Raw genomic sequence first — 22,527 nt, forward strand, 5'->3', positions numbered from 1 at the left:
CTCCTGGTCGTCTTGTACCTACCGGATTTGAGGCAAACACCATCTTCGCATGGTAGTTGCCCGGCATTTTTGTCACATGCTCTGTCCACCGTATCCGTCCAACTTTAACCACCCTTTGGATACTGGGTTCGCCGAAGAGCTGTACGAGTTCATGGTTCATTCTTCGCCTCCATACTACGTTCTCCCGCACGCCGCCAAAGATCTTAGTACTCGTCTATCGAAAACTCCGAGCACTCGCAGGTCCTTCTCAAACATTGTCCACGTTTCATGTCCGTACAGCCTGTTTAATAAGCGTCTTGTACAGTGTACACTTTGTACTTTGGCTCAGTCTGTTGGACCGTAATTGCTTGTGAAGCCCACAGTAGGCACGACTTCCACTTATAATACGCCTCCGAATCTCGCGGCTGTTGTCATTGTTCGCCGTCACCTGTGAGTCAAGATAGACGAACTCGTCTGTGTAACCATTCGAACTCATGGCAGTCGATGGTTACACTACTGTCTAAGCGGCGTTGGTCGGCCTCGGTTCCGCCTACCAGCATGTACTTCGTTTTGGACGAAGTTCCCTGTGGGATACGATTGAACTCGACAGTCCACCCGAAATTCGCACACAGCACTGCGTACCATCCATCGTAGCTTTAATCAGTTTAAACAGCTTCTCGGGAAAGCCGTTCTCATCCATAATTTTCCATAGCTCTTCGTGGTTGATGGTATCATACGCTGCTTTGAAATCGATGAACAGATGGTGCGTGGGGAGTCTGTATTCACGGCCTCTCTGGAGGATCTGCCGCAACGTAAAAATTTGGTCCGTCGTTGACCGTCCTCCGACGAAGCCGGCCTGATAACTTTCCACAAATCTGTTCGAAATTGGTGATAGTCGGCATAAGATAATTTGATATAGCACTTTGTAGACAGCATTGAGGACGGTGATTGCACGATAGTTCTCACAGTCTAGCTTGTCGCGCTTTTTGTAGATCGGGCATGTTAGCTGCATGTTAGAATAGCTTGTATTTCTGCCTGAAAAACTGTAGGCCACTGTCCCATTGGAATTGGCATGTCAATCCCTGGTCCAGTAATCCCAGCTCCTGTAGATTTGCCAATTTAAGATCCATCGGTATAAAACACTAGTGATCCTGGACAAGTTTGAGGACCCCCTTCTTCCCATTGGCTGCGATTGAATTCAATCACTTTGAAGCGAACGTTGAAGTTAGTCTTTGTTTCCATCCAGTCTTCATTCGTGCTGTTTCGTCGTCTTGAATTTTGGCTCTTATTGCTTGTATCCAGGCCCTATACACGGGGGTATTCCTAGCGGCTTCAAGTAGAGGAATAAGATTATCAATTGCTTTAATAAAGCTATGAAGTTTAACTGGGTTGCCATCAAAGCATGGCAAATCCCTAATTATCTGTGGAGTCTGTAAGGATTTCAAAATCCTCTCCACTGGAGATAATTCTTGATTAATGTTAGGTACTGCTGCTGCTGCTGCTTGACCTACGCGAGCAGCTTGCACAGCGTGAGCGGCACCTGCTGCTTCTATTTCAAGCTGCTGGATGTGGTCATCCCGGTCCTGAACCGCGGCTTCTAATTCAGCTACACGTTGTTGGAGCTGGTAAGGATCCATTTTCCAAAATTGGAGTTTTGTTTATATCAGTAGTAATAATGCTTTGGAACGTTTGCGTGCGGAGAACAAAATTGATAAATTCCCACTATTCAATGCACTGGTGAGTAAAAGCAAACGAAAAAAAACTTCGAGGAATCCACTGAATTTCTTTTATTGAATAACAACACAAAAAACAAACAGACCGTATGTGGTTTATTTCAGAATGAATAAAACTTTTTCACCAAGGGGAATTTAATTGAATTCACTTTTTTTTAAAAAAAAAGATAATATTTCATTCAGCAACTAAAAAAAATTAATGCCATTCACGAAATTCACCGGAAAATTTGAATTGATTAATTAGAATTCACGAAGTTCGCAAAAAAATCGTTGAATAAAATAATTACAACTAATTACATTCACTGCAAAATTTTTCTTCGAAAATTGATTAAATTCACACAATTCGGTAATAATAACTAACACTCTAAATCAATCAATCAGTAATCAATTATTTCTGCACAAAAAAAATATACAACCAATTTTCACTCGGTTGGGAGAAAACTTAACACTAGCACTTTTACATAAGCTAATCTTAATAAATTACTTACAAATTACTGCTCACCTTGGCGATATGCTGTCGTCTCGGTGGCTGATAGAGCGTAGCTCGGATGCTTCGTTGTTGTTCAGCAAATTTTCGGTAAGCCGCCGAAAATAGCTCCAACGAAATCACTGCTCACTTTGGCGATATGCTGTCGTCGCGGTGGCTGATAGAGCGTGGCTCGGGTGCCACGTTGTTGTTCCACAAATTTTCGGTAATCCGCCGAAAATAACTGCAACGCTGGAAACACAACTTTTAACACCAACTACCGACACGCGCCAGTTATAGTTGCTGGGCAACGTTCGGATTTTTTAAAAAACTAACACTTGACTGCGCCAGGTCCTGACTAGAACTAACTAGATTTTATTTTCCAAAAGCTTTTATTAATCACAAAACATTTCGTCAGCATTCCATGCCGTTGTTGTTGTCCGTCCGTTGTTTATGTTTATCCGATGATGCGAACCGATGCTGTCGAGATGTTTATGTTCCCATTTCCAGTCTCCGGGATCGCTGAATCTGCACCTCGCGCGCTTATCTGTTGGCTGTTGATATATATATATATATATATATATATATATATATATATATATATATATATATATATATATATATATATATATATATATATATATATATATATATATATATATATATATATATATATATATATATATATATATATATATATATAAGTTACGGACAGGTGTGTCAGAGAACCCTACAATAGATTATCAACAGCAGCTGCATTGCCGCCACCCATGGCGGTATCAAATTCAAACGGCATAATTGCGCGGCAACAGATAAGCGCGTGAGGTGCAGATTCAGTGATCCCGGAGACTGGAAATGGGAACATAAACATCTCGACAGCATCGGTTCGCATCATCGGATAAACATAAACAACGGACGGACAACAACAACGGCATGGAATGCTGACGAAGTGTTTTGTGATTAATAAAAGCTTTTGGAAAATAAAATCTAGTTAGTTCTAGTTAGGATCTGGCGCAGTCAAGTGTTAGTTTTTTAAAAAAAACTATGGTTGGGTTATACCTATGATATAACCGCAAGGTTGACGTAGGACTGCCGTTGGCTTAGTAATCAATTGTATTTTTTCGATTAGCAATAATCCCACATCGGATGTTCCTCAATGGGCACGATATCACCGCTGTGCAGAGCTATCTTTTGTGTGTATTGATTAAACTAGTGAATGAATGAAACTATTTACGAATTCGATTGCAAATAAATCCCAATCTAAGCCAATTCATGCATTATGGTAGTAGTTATCGCAGCAAATAGTTATTAACATTTTGCCTAACCATCAAACGGTATGCGTAGAAGTTCAGTAAGCTGGCGACATAAAGAGCTATCTTCCAATGCAGCCTTAATCGAGCCAAAGCGTTGCATTTGTACCCGCTTTTGTAGACCGTGTTAGCAAAACGAGTTCCGGAGTGTAAAAATGCATGGAGGTTTAAAAGTATTGCCCACTTGAAAGTATCTACAATGCCGATTTTTCTAACTTTTTGGTTTCGAAAACTGTATTTGGAAAAATACAAGCGAGTACAAAAGTACCCGTAGTTTGCATTTATTTTGAAATGCTCATTTCCTCAGGCTTCATATTTTTGAAATCTGTGTTAGGGAAACATTCCGATTTGAAAAAACGCAAGCGAGTACAAAGCTCGCATCTATTTTGCAATGCCAATTCCCCCAGGCTCCATGATTTTTGAAGTCTGTGTTAGGGAAACATTCCGATTTGCAGAAACGCAAGCGAGTACAAAAGTACTCGCAGCTCGCATCTATTTTGCAATGCCGATTTCCCCTAGCTTCATGATTTTGAAGTCTGTGTTAGGGAAACATTCCGATTTGCAGAAACGCAAGCGAATACAAAAGTACCCGCAGCTCGCATTTATTTTGCTATGCCGATTCCCCCAGGCTTCATGATTTTGAAGTCTGTGTTAGGGAAACATTCCGATTTGCAGAAACGCAAGCGAATACAAAAGTACCCGCAGCTTGCATCTATTTTGCAATGCCCATTTCCTCAGGCTCCATGATTTTGAAAGCTGTGTTAGGGAAACATTCCGATTTGCAAAAATGCAAGCGAGTGCAAAAGTACCCGCGGTTCGCATCTATTTTGCAATGCCGATTTCCCCAGGCTCCATGATATGGAAGTCTGTGTTAGGAAAACATTCCGATTTGTAAAAACGCAAGCGAGTTCAAAAGTACCCGCAGCTTGTATCTATTTTGCAATGCCGATTTCCCCAGGCTTCATGATTTTGAAGTGTGTTAGGGAAACATCCATCCATTCCAGCGATTGTACCTCAATCGTTGCGCAATCATGACTGAGTGGATTTCCAAGCGGCACTCGCTTATATACCGATTGGGGTGATTTCAATAGCCTGTTTTAAAATCAATTTTAGGGCTATTGAAACAAATTTCTGGATCAAAAGGTAACAAGAATATAACGCGTAGACATTTTATCTTTCGAATGAAGTGCTTATCATATCATTTCGTTCAGTTGTTTAAGAACTATTAACGCTCAAAATCTCGTTCTCCGGCGTAACGCTTTCGTTTTCGAAACATCGAATTTACACCCCAGTATAGAAATGAAAGACGTAGTCCTACGTCAAAACCCGAACGTTGCCCAGCAACTATAACTGGCGCGTGTCGGTAGTTGGTGTTAAAAGTTGTGTTTCCAGCGTTGCAGCTATTTTCGGCGGATTACCGAAAATTTGTGGAACAACAACGAGGCACCCGAGCCACGCTCCATCAACCACCGCGACGACAGCATATCGCCAAAGTGAGCAGTGATTTCGTTGTAGCTATTTTCGGCGGCTTACCGAAAATTTGCTGAACAACAACGAAGCATCCGAGCTACGCTCTATCAGCCACCGAGACGACAGCATATCGCCAAGGTGAGCAGTAATTTGTAAGTAATTTATTAAGATTAGCTTATGTAAAAGTGCTAGTGTTAAGTTTTCTCCCAACCGAGTGAAAATTGGTTGTATATTTTTTTTGTGCAGAAATAATTGATTACTGATTGATTGATTTAGAGTGTTAGTTATTATTACCGAATTGTGTGAATTTAATCAATTTTCGAAGAAAAGTTTTGCAATGAATGTAATTAGTTGTAATTATTTTATTCAACGATTTTTTTGCGAACTTCGTGAAAATTCAATTAATCAATTCAAATTTTCCGGTGAATTTCGTGAATGGCATTAATTTTTTTTAGTTGCTGAATGAAACATTATCTTTTTTTTTAAAAAAAAGTGAATTCAATTAAATTCCCCTTGGTGAAAAAGTTTTATTCATTCTGAAATTTATTTATTTATTTATTTATTTATATATAAACCACATACGGTCTGTTTGTTTTTTGTGTTGTTATTCAATAAAAGAAATTCAGTGGATTCCTCGAAGTTTTTTTTCGTTTGCTTTTACTCACCAGTGCATTGAATAGTGGGAATTTATCAATTTTGTTCTCCGCACGCAAACGTTCCAAAGCATTATTACTACTGATATAAACAAAACTCCAATTTTGGAAAATGGATCCTTACCAGCTCCAACAACGTGTAGCTGAATTAGAAGCCGCAGTTCAGGACCGGGATGACCACATCCAGCAGCTTGAAATAGAAGCAGCAGGTGCCGCTCACGCTGTGCAAGCTGCTCGCGTAGGTCAAGCAGCAGCAGCAGCAGTACCTAACATTAATCAAGAATTATCTCCAGTGGAGAGGATTTTGAAATCCTTACAGACTCCACAGATAATTAGAGATTTGCCATGCTTTGATGGCAACCCAGTTAAACTTCATAGCTTTATTAAAGCAATTGATAATCTTATTCCTCTACTTGAAGCCGCTAGAAATACCCCCGTGTATAGGGCCTGGATACAAGCAATAAGAGCCAAAATTCAAGACGACGCAACACAAACAGCATAATGCCTCCAGAGAAGATCCCCCACGATTAGGAATTGATCAGGTAGTCTATAAAAGACGACAAGGCATTAAAGCTAAAACCAAGAATTGGTTCGAAGCTGTTCTTGTAACGGAAGACAAGAACCAACAATCCCGGATTGCTCATATTGGTAACAGGAAATAGCTTTTTAAAAGACGGCGATCACAAAATCTATCATATGATAGACTTAGAGGACTTTCGGCCAAGTTTCGATAAACTGCAAGTCATTATCGATGGACTCGCCTCGTTTAAAGACTATTCAGAACTTACGAATATTTTAAAAACTAAATTTAGTAATATTCAAAGTCTCTATTTCGGCCTTCTCCCAAGAAAACGTACCAAAAGAGGATTACTAAATTTTGTAGGAACAGGAATAAAGGAAATCACAGGAAATATGGATCACCAGGACTTCATTGAAATCTCTAACGATTTGAATAAACTGAAATTCAACAACCAAGAATTAATCACAGAAAACAACAGGCAAATAAAAATCAATTTAAGGATGCAAGATAGAATAAACGACATTATAAAGCAATTGAAATATCAGCAGGCATTGATAACAAAAAATTTAGTAGGGAGTAGAAACGAAACAGGCTACAGTAGGGATTTGAAAGTACTCAAAGAAATGCTCAATATCAATGTAAACCTCGATCATTTGAAATCCCATATTGAATGCATCATAGAATCGATTCATTTAGCAAAACAAAAAATAATATCAAAACACATTTTATATCCAGATGAATTAGAATTTGCTTTAGAAAAATTAGCTGCTGTTGATAATCTATTGTAGGGTTCTCTGACACACCTGTCCGTAACTTATATATATATATATATATATATATATATATATATATATATATATGTATATATAAACATATATATATATATATATATATATATATATATATATATATATATATATATATGTATATATAAACATATATATATATATATATATATATATATATATATATATATATATATATATATATATATATATATATATATATATATATATATATATATATATATATATATATATATATATATATAAATATATATATATATAAATTTCTGTCTGTCTGATTCTTATAGACTCGGAAACTACTGAACCCATCGACATGAAAATTGTTATGTAGGGGTTTTTGGGGCCGTGAAGGTTTTCGTGTTATTTTGAGACCCCTTCTCCTATCTAAGGGGGGGCTGCCATACAAATGAAACACAAATTTCTGCATTACTCGAGAATTAATCAAGCAAATGAAGCGAAATTTGGCATGTGAAAGTTTTAGGGTGCAATAAATGATTCTATGGTGGTTGGATACTCCTCTCCCCTCTCTTAAGGGGGGCTGCCATACAAATGAAACACAAATTTCTGCATTGCTCGAGAAATTATCAAGCAAATGAAACCAAATTAAGGATATAAAGGTTTTAGGATGCAATAAATGTTTCTATGGTGCTTAGACACTCCTTCCCCTCTCTGAGGGGGGGGGGGCTGCCATACAAATTAAACACATATTTCTGCATTACTCGAGAATTCATCAAGCAAATGAAACCAAATTTGTCATGTGGAGGTTTTAGAGTGCAAGAAATGTTTTTGCATTTAATTTTGGGCGGGACGAAGTTTGCCGGGTCAGCTAGTCCAGTATAAATATTGCTGCCTTAGGGGCAGTTTGTGAGTTATCGTAAAGAAGCTTACATCTTTGTGCAGAAATTCCTCGGATACTGTATTTATTGAAACAGGGCTCTTGAATAAGAGCCGCGTCCAGATTTTTGTGAGTGAACCTTCTGCGTGGGACACTGCTAGCTCCCTTGGCATGATGGAGGTTCACCTGGATGAATTTAATTTAATCCTGCATTTTTGTTGCTCCATTCCATTCTTCAGGGGCATGAGATTATCTCTCTGATTGGATTGGATTCCAATTTCATGTGTACTAGTCTGGTTCTGAGCATTCGAAGTTGTGACTTGAAAGCATACATACATACATCTCTGGCGCCATTAGTATCGCCCCCTAGGTTTAAACAAACAGTTTTGCCAATTTTTCTAGGATTTTCCTTCTTTTTTTCCAAAATATATATTTTATGAGTGCACATATGGCGTTAGCCTGACGGGACCGGGAGTTCTCTATTTTGAGAATTTTTGTCTTGCGACTATGTTAGTAATATGTAACCGATTACTCGCAGTTGCTCGAGGTTAGTATTACAAAGATTCTCATTATTGGGATGTTGCAGTCTCCAGTGCTCTGTATGTGTAGCCGACACGGGATACTTCCTATTGGGGTGCAACTGACCATTAATCAGCGACGCCCCCCTAGTCTGTACCTCATATCAATCGTGGTGCATCTCTATTGACTCGAGGAATCCAGGGTAGAATGGTCACTGGGCGGTACAATCATCAGCTCGTGTAGAGTTGTCATGAGCGGTACAACCTTTGGCTCTTGTTGAATGATCAGTGGCCTGCACAACCTTCGACCTTTGTGTGTTTTCCTTCTTCTTGTCTTTAAAAACTCATATTAGGGAGTCTTTTGTTTCTTTACTTATCATTCTATCATTTTTTTTATCGGCAGTGAACGTATTCACGCTTTAACTGCGCGTAAAATGCTTCCTTGTCATCAACGGTATTTCCGAGGTTGATGATGCTAATGTTGAAGAATCGGCCCTTGATTCTCAACTTGCACATTGGAGAACTAATTGCCCACAACCATCACTCGCTTTTGCATCTCGCCCATCACTGGAAATGAATGTGAATGCCCATGAATTGGAAATAATGTGAAATAGCGATGACGTGTGTGCTAGTTTTACAAATCGACAGACTACATCGGGCAATATAGCAAGCCCTAACGCGACGTGACGCAAAAAAGGCACTGCAGGGCTCAGAGTTCCTTTTTTGCGTCACTTCGCGTTAGGGCTTGCTATATTGCCCGATGTAGTCTGTCGATTTGTAAAACTAGCACACACGTCATCGCTATTTCACATTATTTCCAATTCATGGGCATTCACATTCATTTCCAGTGATGGGCGAGATGCAAAAGCGAGTGATGGTTGTGGGCAATTAGTTCTCCAATGTGCAAGTTGAGAATCAAGGGCCGATTCTTCAACATTAGCATCATCAACCTCGGAAATACCGTTGATGACAAGGAAGCATTTTACGCGCAGTTAAAGCGTGAATACGTTCACTGCCGATAAAAAAAATGATAGAATGATAAGTAAAGAAACAAAAGACTCCCTAATATGAGTTTTTAAAGACAAGAAGAAGGAAAACACACAAAGGTCGAAGGTTGTGCAGGCCACTGATCATTCAACAAGAGCCAAAGGTTGTACCGCTCATGACAACTCTACACGAGCTGATGATTGTACCGCCCAGTGACCATTCTACCCTGGATTCCTCGAGTCAATAGAGATGCACCACGATTGATATGAGGTACAGACTAGGGGGGGCGTCGCTGATTAATGGTCAGTTGCACCCCAATAGGAAGTATCCCGTGTCGGCTACACATACAGAGCACTGGAGACTGCAACATCCCAATAATGAGAATCTTTGTAATACTAACCTCGAGCCAACTGCGAGTAATCGGTTACATATTACTAACATAGTCGCAAGACAAAAATTCTCAAAATAGAGAACTCCCGGTCCCGTCAGGCTAACGCCATATGTGCACTCATAAAATATATATTTTGGAAAAAAAGAAGGAAAATCCTAGAAAAATTGGCAAAACTGTTTGTTTAAACCTAGGGGGCGATACTAATGGCGCCAGAGATGTATGTATGTATGCTTTCAAGTCACAACTTCGAATGCTCAGAACCAGACTAGTACACATGAAATTGGAATCCAATCCAATCAGAGAGATAATCTCATGCCCCTGAAGAATGGAATGGAGCAACAAAAATGCAGGATTAAATTAAATTCATCCAGGTGAACCTCCATCATGCCAAGGGAGCTAGCAGTGTCCCACGCAGAAGGTTCACTCACAAAAATCTGGACGCGGCTCTTATTCAAGAGCCCTGTTTCAATAAATACAGTATCCGAGGAATTTCTGCACAAAGATGTAAGCTTCTTTACGATAACTCACAAACTGCCCCTAAGGCAGCAATATTTATACTGGACTAGCTGACCCGGCAAACTTCGTCCCGCCCAAAATTAAATGCAAAAACATTTCTTGCACTCTAAAACCTCCACATGACAAATTTGGTTTCATTTGCTTGATGAATTCTCGAGTAATGCAGAAATATGTGTTTAATTTGTATGGCAGCCCCCCCCCCCCTCAGAGAGGGGAAGGAGTGTCTAAGCACCATAGAAACATTTATTGCATCCTAAAACCTTTATATCCTTAATTTGGTTTCATTTGCTTGATAATTTCTCGAGCAATGCAGAAATTTGTGTTTCATTTGTATGGCAGCCCCCCTTAAGAGAGGGGAGAGGAGTATCCAACCACCATAGAATCATTTATTGCACCCTAAAACTTTCACATGCCAAATTTCGCTTCATTTGCTTGATTAATTCTCGAGTAATGCAGAAATTTGTGTTTCATTTGTATGGCAGCCCCCCCTTAGATAGGAGAAGGGGTCTCAAAATAACACGAAAACCTTCACGGCCCCAAAAACCCCTACATAACAATTTTCATGTCGATGGGTTCAGTAGTTTCCGAGTCTATAAGAATCAGACAGACAGAAATTTATATATATATATATTTATATATATATATATATATATATATATATATATATATATATATATATATATATATATATATATATATATATATATATATATATATATATATATATATATATATATGTTTATATATACATATATATATATATATATATATATATATATATATATATATATATATATATATATGTTTATATATACATATATATATATATATATATATATATATATATATATATATATATAAGTTACGGACAGGTGTGTCAGAGAACCCTACAATAGATTATCAACAGCAGCTAATTTTTCTAAAGCAAATTCTAATTCATCTGGATATAAAATGTGTTTTGATATTATTTTTTGTTTTGCTAAATGAATCGATTCTATGATGCATTCAATATGGGATTTCAAATGATCGAGGTTTACATTGATATTGAGCATTTCTTTGAGTACTTTCAAATCCCTACTGTAGCCTGTTTCGTTTCTACTCCCTACTAAATTTTTTGTTATCAATGCCTGCTGATATTTCAATTGCTTTATAATGTCGTTTATTCTATCTTGCATCCTTAAATTGATTTTTATTTGCCTGTTGTTTTCTGTGATTAATTCTTGGTTGTTGAATTTCAGTTTATTCAAATCGTTAGAGATTTCAATGAAGTCCTGGTGATCCATATTTCCTGTGATTTCCTTTATTCCTGTTCCTACAAAATTTAGTAATCCTCTTTTGGTACGTTTTCTTGGGAGAAGGCCGAAATAGAGGAATCCAGGGTAGAATGGTCACTGGGCGGTACAATCATCAGCTCGTGTAGAGTTGTCATGAGCGGTACAACCTTTGGCTCTTGTTGAATGATCAGTGGCCTGCACAACCTTCGACCTTTGTGTGTTTTCCTTCTTCTTGTCTTTAAAAACTCATATTAGGGAGTCTTTTGTTTCTTTACTTATCATTCTATCATTTTTTTTATCGGCAGTGAACGTATTCACGCTTTAACTGCGCGTAAAATGCTTCCTTGTCATCAACGGTATTTCCGAGGTTGATGATGCTAATGTTGAAGAATCGGCCCTTGATTCTCAACTTGCACATTGGAGAACTAATTGCCCACAACCATCACTCGCTTTTGCATCTCGCCCATCACTGGAAATGAATGTGAATGCCCATGAATTGGAAATAATGTGAAATAGCGATGACGTGTGTGCTAGTTTTACAAATCGACAGACTACATCGGGCAATATAGCAAGCCCTAACGCGACGTGACGCAAAAAAGGCACTGCAGGGCTCAGAGTTCCTTTTTTGCGTCACTTCGCGTTAGGGCTTGCTATATTGCCCGATGTAGTCTGTTAAAGGAAAACGAGTCAGGAGAAGCGTTATGAAAATTCTTTGAAAATTTCCTCTTGGTATTAAATGATTTCTAGTCCAGTATAAAAAATAGGAAATGGACTTTGAACTATTTGACTGAAAAGTAATTGGTAGTTGTTATGTTAGTTCTAAGGCCCTGATCATCCTGTCCATCGTTCCTTTATAATGTAACTGTTTCCTTTCGATTGGACAGAAAATTACTGGGCCGTATTTAATAATCTCGAAACAATGTAAAATTAGTCACAGGTGTCTGGAATTGTTGCTTTTATAGCTAAGACTTAAGCTATAAAAGCAACAATTCCAGACACCTGTGACTAAGTCTATAAAAAATAGTAGTTTAAAGAAATGAGACTTGTTTTTACATGAATTTTTAAAAGAAAAAAAAATAAAACCAGCATTTACTTATACTTTTTTTTTTTATAATATTAACATCTATTCGCAGATACAACAGTTTGAATAATATGGTGATATCGAGAGGAAAAATGTTACATGCTGCCGTTCATTCTCTACAGTCATTCGATCGAACCTTAGATCAAGTAATGTATCCATTTTTTTACTTTCGAATTCATTAAACTAAATTAATTTGTTGTAGTTTCTGGGTTGGCTGAGCGAAGCGGAATCCATGTGTGAAAATACTGAATCTGAGATTGATAGAAATCCCCATGCGTATAAGGTAAGCACAATCGATCTACACATATGCCGTTTTTCTTGTTTTTGTTCGAATCCGATACGTACGAAAGTTTTGTCCATTCGTATTCCTATTTTCGTTCAAGCGAACATTTTTTCATTCAATTCCATTTTTTGTTCGAATGCGCTTGAGTGCAAACAATATAATTGTTGACATTGGTTTGACAATTTAACTATCCAAAATAATACACATCCTTCTATTCATCCACTATTCTATGTTCCTAATTGTTTAGAAAAGTTGAATTACTAATTACAGAAACATTTTCAAGTTCGAAAAACATCACAATGTCCTTTTCGAATATGTTCGAATCGAGTCGTTCGGACGGAAGTAAGATACGGCCGTGAACAAGAATAAAGTGCGATTCACATACAGCATCCACGCCACGTTCACATCCCGTCACGTCACGTTACGTCAGTTATTCTACCATGCAATTCTTATGAAAACATTCACATACACCGGCAGCATAACAACCCGTCAGCGATCGTTCATCGAATACGACCGGCAGGATTTGTAGAAAAGAATATTTGATGGAGACGGACGGTTCGTTGGGGTTTTGTTTGGGCTTTGCGTCTCGGCTTTTGTTTTGATTTTGGTTGTATTATTATGCCAACATAGCTCTTAGTTCGAAATTTCGGAGTCAAAATCATTCTCGACTAGCTGAGAAAAATAGTAGTTCTTATTATTTTTGAATAAGAGTCGGGACTACGGGGTTTAACCATTTAAATAATATAATTTAATGATTTTCATTGAATTTTTCTAAATTTAGTGATGGTTCTAGGCATGTTGATTCGAAAGAAGGCATTGCAATTAAAAACTGTAGTAGGTGGCAACACCATGAATAACATTAAATAAATCATTTGTTTGACATTTGACGTGACGGTGCTGCTGCAAGCATAGACTGCATGTATGAATTTGTTGTTGCCAAAATCCAAAATAGAAAATGGAAACATAACATCGTTCATGATTGCTCGTATGGGAAGATCAGGGTAAAACCGACATCATAAGTATTTCCACATATTTTGTAGGCCTCTTATGTTTCTGTGACTTCAACCATTACAGAATTTCTCTTACGCTCTACACGAACCATTTTACAGATTTTTTTTATTTATTTACAATGATGCTACATCCCGTGAAGATATTGGATCTTATTCTCCACATTGTTCCTCTAATGAACTCAGTCACAGTTCTCCAACTCCCGGTCGCACCGGTTCTTGTCAAGTTCTGCTTCCCAACAAGAGCCAAAGGTTGTACCGCTCATGACAACTCTACACGAGCTGAAGATTGTACCGCCCAGTGACTATTGTACCCTGGATTCTTCGAGTCAAGAGATATGCACCACGATTGATATGAGGTACAGACTAGGGGGGCGTCGCTGATTAATGATCAGTTGCACCCCAATAGGAAGTATCCCATGTCGGCCATACATACATAGTACTGGAGACTGTAACATCCCAATTATGAGAATCTTTGTAAAATACTAACCTCGAGCCAACCGCGAGTAATCGGTTACATATTACTAACATAGTCGTAAGACAAAAATTGTCAAAATATCGAACTCCCGGCCCCGTCAGGCTAACGCCATATGTGCCTTAATAAAATATATATTTCGGAAAAAAAAGTTCTGCTTCCCCTGGTTCAATCACCTCGCGCACTGGGCTCATCTTCTTTTTCCCATCGGATTTGATACGAACGCCATTTTTACAGGGCTGCTGTCCGACAATCTTTCAAAACGTCCTGTCCATCGCAATCGCCCAGCCTTGACAACTTCCTGGATGCTGGGTTAGCCGTGGAGTTGCACCAGTTCGTGGTTCATTCTCCTTCTCCATACTCCGTTTTCTTGTACACCACCGTGTATTGTTCTGAACACTCGGCGTTCGAAAATACCAAGTGCTTGTGAGTTCTCTTCAAGCATCATCCATGCTTCCTGCTCATAGAGAACAACCGGACTAATTAGGAATTTGTACACGGTACACTTCGTACGGGGTCGGAGCTTGTTGGACCTCAAGGATTTGTGGAGCCCATAGTAGGCATGACTTCCATTGACTATGCGTCTTCGAATTTCACGAACTTTTGATGTTGTCAGTTGTTATCAACGAGCCAAGGTAGACAAATTCCTCTACCTCTATCTCGAGCTCGTCGCCGTCGATGACAACACAACTATCAAGAATTGTTCTGTTGCGATCAGTCCCTTCTGCTAGCATGTATTTAGTCTTAGACGCATTGATCTCATCATCAGCCCTGTTTCGTATTTCAGTCGTGTATAAAATTCGACTACCGTCGCATGTGTGTTTTCCGATTATATCCACGTTGACGGCGAAGCAGATAAACTGTCTAGACTGTTGAAAATCGTGCTCAGCACGTTGAAGTCCACTCTCCACATAACACCAGGGTGAGGGACATGGGAGTCCATCGTCTTGTCGAAGTCTTCTGTGAGCTTCAAAAGATTCCGACAGATCGCCTACTGCCTTCACATTTCGATTGCTTCGCGTTCGTTCGCCAAGATGCATCTTCCCTTGTCCCTCACATTTCGACGCGCGGCACAAAGTTTTTGTGCGAGGTGTTTAGTTTCTCGAAGAACTTCCGCAATTCTCGAAAACGAAATTCGTTCGCTGTCTTCGTTTCGATCGGTATCGTTCCACGTTTTGTCGAGTAGCTCGTTGCCTAAGGATTGCGCGTGCTGCATCCTTCTCGCTCATAAGCGCTCAGAACCCGTCAAACCATTCGTTTCGTTATCCAGAGATGCGAGGCCACTTCAACAGATGCACATTCTTTCGTTGATTGGACGCCAGCGAATACTTCGTTTTCCCTCATCACGATGAAAGCTCTACCTACAGCTTGTGTAAGTTGCCGCAACGTTGGTAGATACTATAACCAACTTGAATCGATACAGCACACCTCCTGCAGCGCTACGATGTTAAAATAACGGGATATCTATATTTCTGAAAGAATTTGTGTACTCACAAGAAAGTTGAGAGACTTACGACTTCATGTCCCGAGTTTCCAATCTCTAGTCCTTGTTCTTTGCGTGTGTGATTCCCACCCTGGTACGAGGACAGTGATCTGCCGCCCCCTGACATGGGAAACAGATGTTATTTTGGGCCTCAGCTCCAGATATGAACAGAACAGATATTTGAATGTTGAAGCTGCAAACAAAAGCTTTTCACTGTTAGCTTGGCTTGAACCCCACAGCTCTCACTGCTGATATAGATTTGCGGAACGAATGGGACGATCTAAAAATTTTAGTCAGCAATTACATTTTTCACTAGCTGACCCGGCAAACTTCGTTCCAAAATCATTTTTTTTGTTATCAATACCTTTAAACGAATGTTCATTGGTCCAATCGCAGAGCTGTTGATTGATTGATCTTCTAATAGATCCTTTACAATTTCCTTTTACTATACATTTCCTAGTTCCTCAACCAAAACTCGTCATTGTGATATCAAATTATTTTCTGACACAATTTTCGTTCAAGATTTTTCATTCACTTGCAAATAACATGTTTCTCCCTTACTTGGAATACATATTTGTACAGAAAATATAATAAAATTATGTCATCTCAGATTTGACGATTCCTTCCTCAAGTTTTGTGCTTACCCCTTTGCTTGATAAGTTCTCGAGATAAGCAGAAATTAGTGTTTCATTTGTATGACAGCCTCCTCTCAAAGAGAGGGAGGAGTTTAAATAAAAAATATAAATAAAAACAATAAACAAAACAATAAAAACATGTCTTGCCCCTTCAGCCCCCCATTAGAGAGGGGGAGGAGTGTCGAAACACCATTAAAACATTTCTTGCTCCCTAAAACCTCCATATGCCAAATTTGGCTCTGTTTGCATGCTTGTGTTATGCAGAAATTTGTGTTTCATTTGTATGACAGCGGCTGTGGAAACTTTTGCATCGAACACACACCGACAGGATCCCATCTTTATACAGTCCACAGCTTGGTGAAACAACATTTTGGTCCTTCGAACCGGATGGAGGCCGGATGGCATATGGATGGAATTTTATTTTTTGTCAACGAATTGGCAAGCAAACTGTGCCCTGTGCCCTGGATTTGAGTGAGTGGATTGGCTGGTTGATAGCAAACCAAATTGGAATAGTGAACCGCAAAAAGACTGGTTGGAAAAAAAGTGCTTGCAAATTGGAAAAAGTGACATTTGGTATATTGGAAAAAAACATTGAACATTGGCAAATTTTAAAAAGTCATTGCAATGCAACAAAAACTGTTTGTGTTTGTTAGGAAAATCGACGCAAATCGACGGAATTTCACGACTACCACGAACGGATCGTGGCGGTGGTGGCGCCTGATCGAAAAAAGGAACAACACTGTAAGTACGTTGAATTCGAGACGCTACACGACAATGTGTTGATTTTTCTCGAGACATGGCTCGAGATTTTTTGCCGCGCCTGACTTTCGTCCTGCTGCTGGTCAACCAGCAACTCAACAGCCGTTGATTGTGATTGTGGAAAAGTTTAAGATTATGCTACAAGATGTAGTGGACAAATCAAATGAGCCACCACGCATCAAGCTCTATCATTTGGAGAAAGCATTGACTGGAGATGCTGCCGGTTAGTTTGATGCGAAAACAATTGCTGATGGCAATTATGATCACGTATGGGAAATTTTTCATGAATTGAAGATTGATTAGCGGCTCAGAATGGTCCGTGATAAACGAGTGTGCTTCAATTGCTTGAGAAGAGGTCGCCGTGGGTTAGATTGTCCATCATCTAAATGTTGCTCAAAGTGTCAGCGTAAACATTATAGTTTGCTTCACAGGGAAGGAGTTCATTCATCAAATATTGGTAAAAGAGATACAGCATTAGAGAATCAAAAACAGCATTGCACTCCCAGCACTTCGAGAAGGTCATCAATGCAGGATATTACTGCTGCATGGAACACCAGCTCTGCAAGTGATTCTGCTAACATCACAAGTAAAAGTTTTGGATAAACATGGAAATCTGCATATATATCGAGTGCTTTTGGATAGTGGCTCACAAATCAATTTCGTTTCTGAATCGCTGCTTGACAAGCTAGGAGTACCGAAAGAAGAGGCAAATATACTAGTGAACGGAGTTAGCAACATCAAATCAAAAGTTCAGCATAAGGCTTGCATTCAAGTACTATGAAGATTTAGAAACTTCAGAATAGAATTGAATTATTTGGTTTCGAGTGAAGTCACTGGAATTCTGCCAGCTTACGAGATCGATGTCACTTCGTGGAACTTACCGTACGGAACACAATTGGCCGACACTTCGTTCAACAAACCTGGACAAATAGATTTGCTAATCGGGATGGAGTGGTTCGATGATCTCATTAAACCCGGACGAGTGAAGTTATAAGAATTTGGATGGCTTATTGGTGGAAAAATGCACAGCGACTTTGCATCTGGTTCTATAAATAATATTTTTAAATAATATTTTTCGGAATATGGAAAACGTGACCACTGAGCAATGTGTGTTAATCGAGGCTGATGATTGCAAGGCTCACCCTCAGTCAACATTCCGTCGCAATTTAGAATGTCATTATGTGCTTAAACGGCCATTGCAAGAAACATGTAAGATGTTAAGAGATACTAAGCATAGAATTCTCAGTAGATTTAATAAGAGGGCGTCGCAGCTAGAAGCTAAGCAATATCACTACGAATTCAGAGAAAAGTATGTACTTTTGGAACACTGCAATGAGATAAATTCGAAACCAGATGCTAGTGGTATTTTAAAATGGCAACATTGGAAGCAAAACTAGAACTTATTTTATGTATGATGAGGATACGCTACAAGTGATGAACACAAGTAAAAGTTAGAGCAAGACTAGACGAATTTGAGACTATTGAAACCGAAGCAAAAAAAGGGACAATCTTTCCCTCAAATGCGCCTCATTGAAAGACTGGAATCAAAAGTTTTACGATCATTCTGAATCATGTTTATAAACCAACTCACCTTACAAGAATGGAATTGGCGACTTTTTATGTCAAAATTAAGCACTTTGGAATTCAAGACCCCTATGTTTCTATTGTTATGACCCAAAAGACCCAGAAGTTTCAACCTCTGAGCACATGATAATCGGCAGACCTCTCTAAATCGTACCCGAACCCCCTTCTAAAGATATTCCCATAGCTCGATTGCACCAAAAGCACCGCATTCCGCAGCTAAGACAGCATTCCTGGAATCACTGGTCTCATGAACATTTGGAAGAGCTTCTATTCAGACCAAAATGGACAAGAAAGATGATCAACGCGGCAAAAGATACAGTCATCCTCTTGAAAGAAGACAAGGTTCCAACTCAAAATGGAAGATAGACCGAGTTGTTCGAACCTACCCTGGTTCTGATGGTTCGAGTTGTGGGTGTACGTGTTGGCGATACTACATACAGAAGACCGATCCACAAACTAGCGCCACTACCCATTTTGGACAACGCGTCTATTGAGGACAAGGATAATCAACAGAGTGACTTTCCTTCTGCCGTGGGAGTATGTTCAGTCCTCCGCTCAGTGCAGCGCACTGAAGGTACCCAACAGGAAGGTGGCGGAAGGAAGGCAACGGAAGGACGATCGTGAGGATACACACACTAACATACGCCCCACCCGTGGGGAAAGTGCATTGCGAGCATAAGCATCCTGCACTGCGTGCAGGGAGAAAGACTTCAATTTCAACCGTCGCTAAGTTTATTTTATCTGCTGAAAGTTATTAGAAAGCAAGAAGAATAAAAGAAAGTTTTATGTTAAGTTTGTAAATTGGTGTAAATATAAAACATGTAAAAAGAATTAAGTGACTTACTTGCTATCAACCGATTAGTCCCTCATTCGGTCCGTGGTGTAGTTTGTGTTTGGGAATTGGTTCATTATAGGACCAAAGAGGTATGGAATTTTGCATTTCTCACATTGAACGCGGTACTGGGCCGCTCGGAATCATTCCGTGGAAGCGCACTCTCCTAAGTAACATAACTGCTATTTAGGTTGAAAATTTCACATTCGTTTACCTTGCGTGTCAGCCGCATGGGTGGTTTAAAAATCCAAGATGGCGGCCGCTACATATGGAGGTTAGATATTTTCTCAAAACCTCATTAATATGGGTTTTTCCCAAACCCAATATGGGTATCAGAAGAAAGATCTTGATTAGTAGAACACAGTTATTTATGAGAAATGCAAATTAAAAATGGCCGCCACAACTGAATAACGGATTTCATATTTTCTCAAAACCCCATCAATATGAGTATCAAATAAAATGACTTGACTAGTAGAACACTAGTTATACATCAGGAATGCAAATCCAAAATGGCCGCCACAACAAAATGGCAGATTACATATTTTCTCAAAATCCAATCTATATGGGGTACTTAACTAATATAATAATGGCAATATATATATATATATATATATATATATATATATATATATATATATATATATATATATATATATATATATATATATTTTTTTTTTTCTAATAATCAATCTATATGGATATCAAATGAAAGGGCTTGACTAGTAGAACACGGTTATTCATAAGATATGCAAATCCAAAATGGCCGCCATCACAAAATGGTGGATTTGTATGTTTGTATGTATGTTTGTTTGTCTGTAGGGTTGTCCCACGGGCTCCCGTAGCTTCTGGCGGGTCATCAAAGATGTGTGAGGCCGAGCGTTTTCCTGGTGGAAAACAACACCATTCCTATTGATCATTCCTGGGCGCTTTCTGGTCAATCGCTCACAGTAGAGAACCGAGTTGAGGGTCCGGCCATAGTTGAGCAGCTCATAGTGGATGATTCCCTTCCAATCCCACCAAACACACAGCAAAACCTTCCTGGGCGTCAATCCGGGCTTGGCGATGGTTTGGGCCGGCTCACCGTGCTTCGACCACGACTTTTTTCGCTTTAGGTTGTCGTGCGTGATCCACTTTTCATCACCAGTCACCATCATCAAAAATGGGTCGAGCTCGTTCCGTTTCAGCAGTGCATTGCAGGCGTTGATTCGGTCTAAATGATTTTTTTTGCGTCAACTCGTGTGGCACCCATACATACAGCTTTTTTTGGAATCCAATCTTCTGCAAATGGTTCCAAACGGTTTTATGGTCTATACCCAGTTCCTGGCCAATCGAGCGAGTGCTCACATGCCGGTCTGCTTGGATGATTTCAATGATTTTATAGGTTTCCACGACGATTGGCTTACCAGTACGAGGTGTATCTTCGACAGCCACTACACCAGAACGAAATCGATCAAACCAACGTTGTGCTGTGCGAATCGTTACAGTATCGGGTCCATAAACTACACGAATTTTTTCGGCCGCCTTCGTAGTAGTTACCTAGCAAGTAGTAAAAACGAAAAATATGGCGAATTTCTTGCTTGGTGGACTCCAGCTTTGACGCGCTATAACTTGAGACTGAAAAGGACAATCAAAACTGTCAAAACGACGCTTGTAGCACAGATTGTCGTCTTTAAATAGCCGTATAGTATGACCCGATGCGATAAGTACAACACAAGATATGTTTATGTGTTGCCATATATTGACAATATACGACATTTCTTTTTCCCCAACCCGAAATATGCGAGTGGTTGGTTCTCTGAGTGTGAGACTGGGTCTGGATTAAATTCAATTCTAACATGTAAAACCAATAAATACCGTCATCGTATGCTGAATAGAAAGGAAACTAATCCGCGTTGACGGCGTTGAGTTGTTATTCATGACCGAGTTTACCACTCGAGACGTGTCATTTGGCATCAAAATCTCAACTTCAACTTTAGCTTGAGCTTGAGCTTGGGCAGACTGTACAATTCGTAGTTGCTTTCCGTGATTACCCTGAACCAACCAAATTGCACAAAGAACACACAGAATGACGCTTGAGACTAGCAAATCATTCTCGTTGTACAATTTTCGGTGATTCGAGCTTTAAATGGTCACTAACGACGCCGGCCACGCCCCTACAGTCACTAGGAAGTAATGTTAGTATGATATTCGCCGCCTGAAGGCCAGAAGGGTCGCCTCTATAGCGTGGTTCCCTAGCGTTTATCATGGGAAGGATGTGTGTTCCTGGTTTTTTATCCACCCACTAGATAGAAAACCAGAATTCATTGTGGTAAGTGATGAGATTCTGTATATACGGACTTTCAACCACTCGACGAAACAAAATCCTGAGAATCGTTTATGTTTTGATTACTTAAAGGCCAGACGATATATTTTGGATTCATTTTGTGTCTAATTTCTCAATTCTCTATATATTTTGACACCCGACGATGGAGGTTATTCATAAGTTATCCTAAGAAGGTCACCGGAAAAACCAATTTACTAAAGCCAACATCGCATACTTTCTGATTCTTCGAATTTGTTACACTCCACGACGGAGAATCCATGAGACCCTGAGAAGGTCACCAGGAAAAACTTCTGTATTAAAGCATTTCTGATTCTTCGAATTTTTCATACTAGACGACGAAGAATCCATGAGAAACCTGAGAAGGTCACCGGGAAACTCCACTATAATAAAAGCGAATTTACAATACTCCTATGGTTTCTAATTATGAAATATTTGTATACCCGACGACGGAGGATTCGTGAGAAACCTGAGAAGGCCACCGGGAAACAATAATGCTAACGCACAACATATTTCGTGGACGCTTACGTCGCATACTTTCTAATTTTTATAATATTTTTATACCTAACAAAAGCAGTCCACTAAAACATGAGAAGTTCACTGTGAAACA

General features: G+C 39.3%; 1 protein-coding gene across 8 annotated transcripts in view; it reads left to right on the forward strand.

The window, feature by feature from the left end:
* LOC129769390 (dystrophin, isoforms A/C/F/G/H) overlaps window positions 1-22,527 on the forward strand; it is a 388,267-nt gene that overhangs the window by 133,900 nt on the left and 231,840 nt on the right. For all 8 annotated transcript variants that reach the window (XM_055771638.1, XM_055771636.1, XM_055771635.1 and 5 more), the window contains 2 exons: window positions 12,592-12,685; window positions 12,742-12,822. In XM_055771638.1, the coding sequence (XP_055627613.1) occupies window positions 12,592-12,685; window positions 12,742-12,822 (175 nt within the window). The remainder of the gene's footprint in view (window positions 1-12,591; window positions 12,686-12,741; window positions 12,823-22,527) is intronic.

Source organism: Toxorhynchites rutilus, chromosome 2 (genome assembly GCF_029784135.1).
Source record: "Toxorhynchites rutilus septentrionalis strain SRP chromosome 2, ASM2978413v1, whole genome shotgun sequence".
Lineage (NCBI taxonomy): Eukaryota > Metazoa > Arthropoda > Insecta > Diptera > Culicidae > Toxorhynchites > Toxorhynchites rutilus.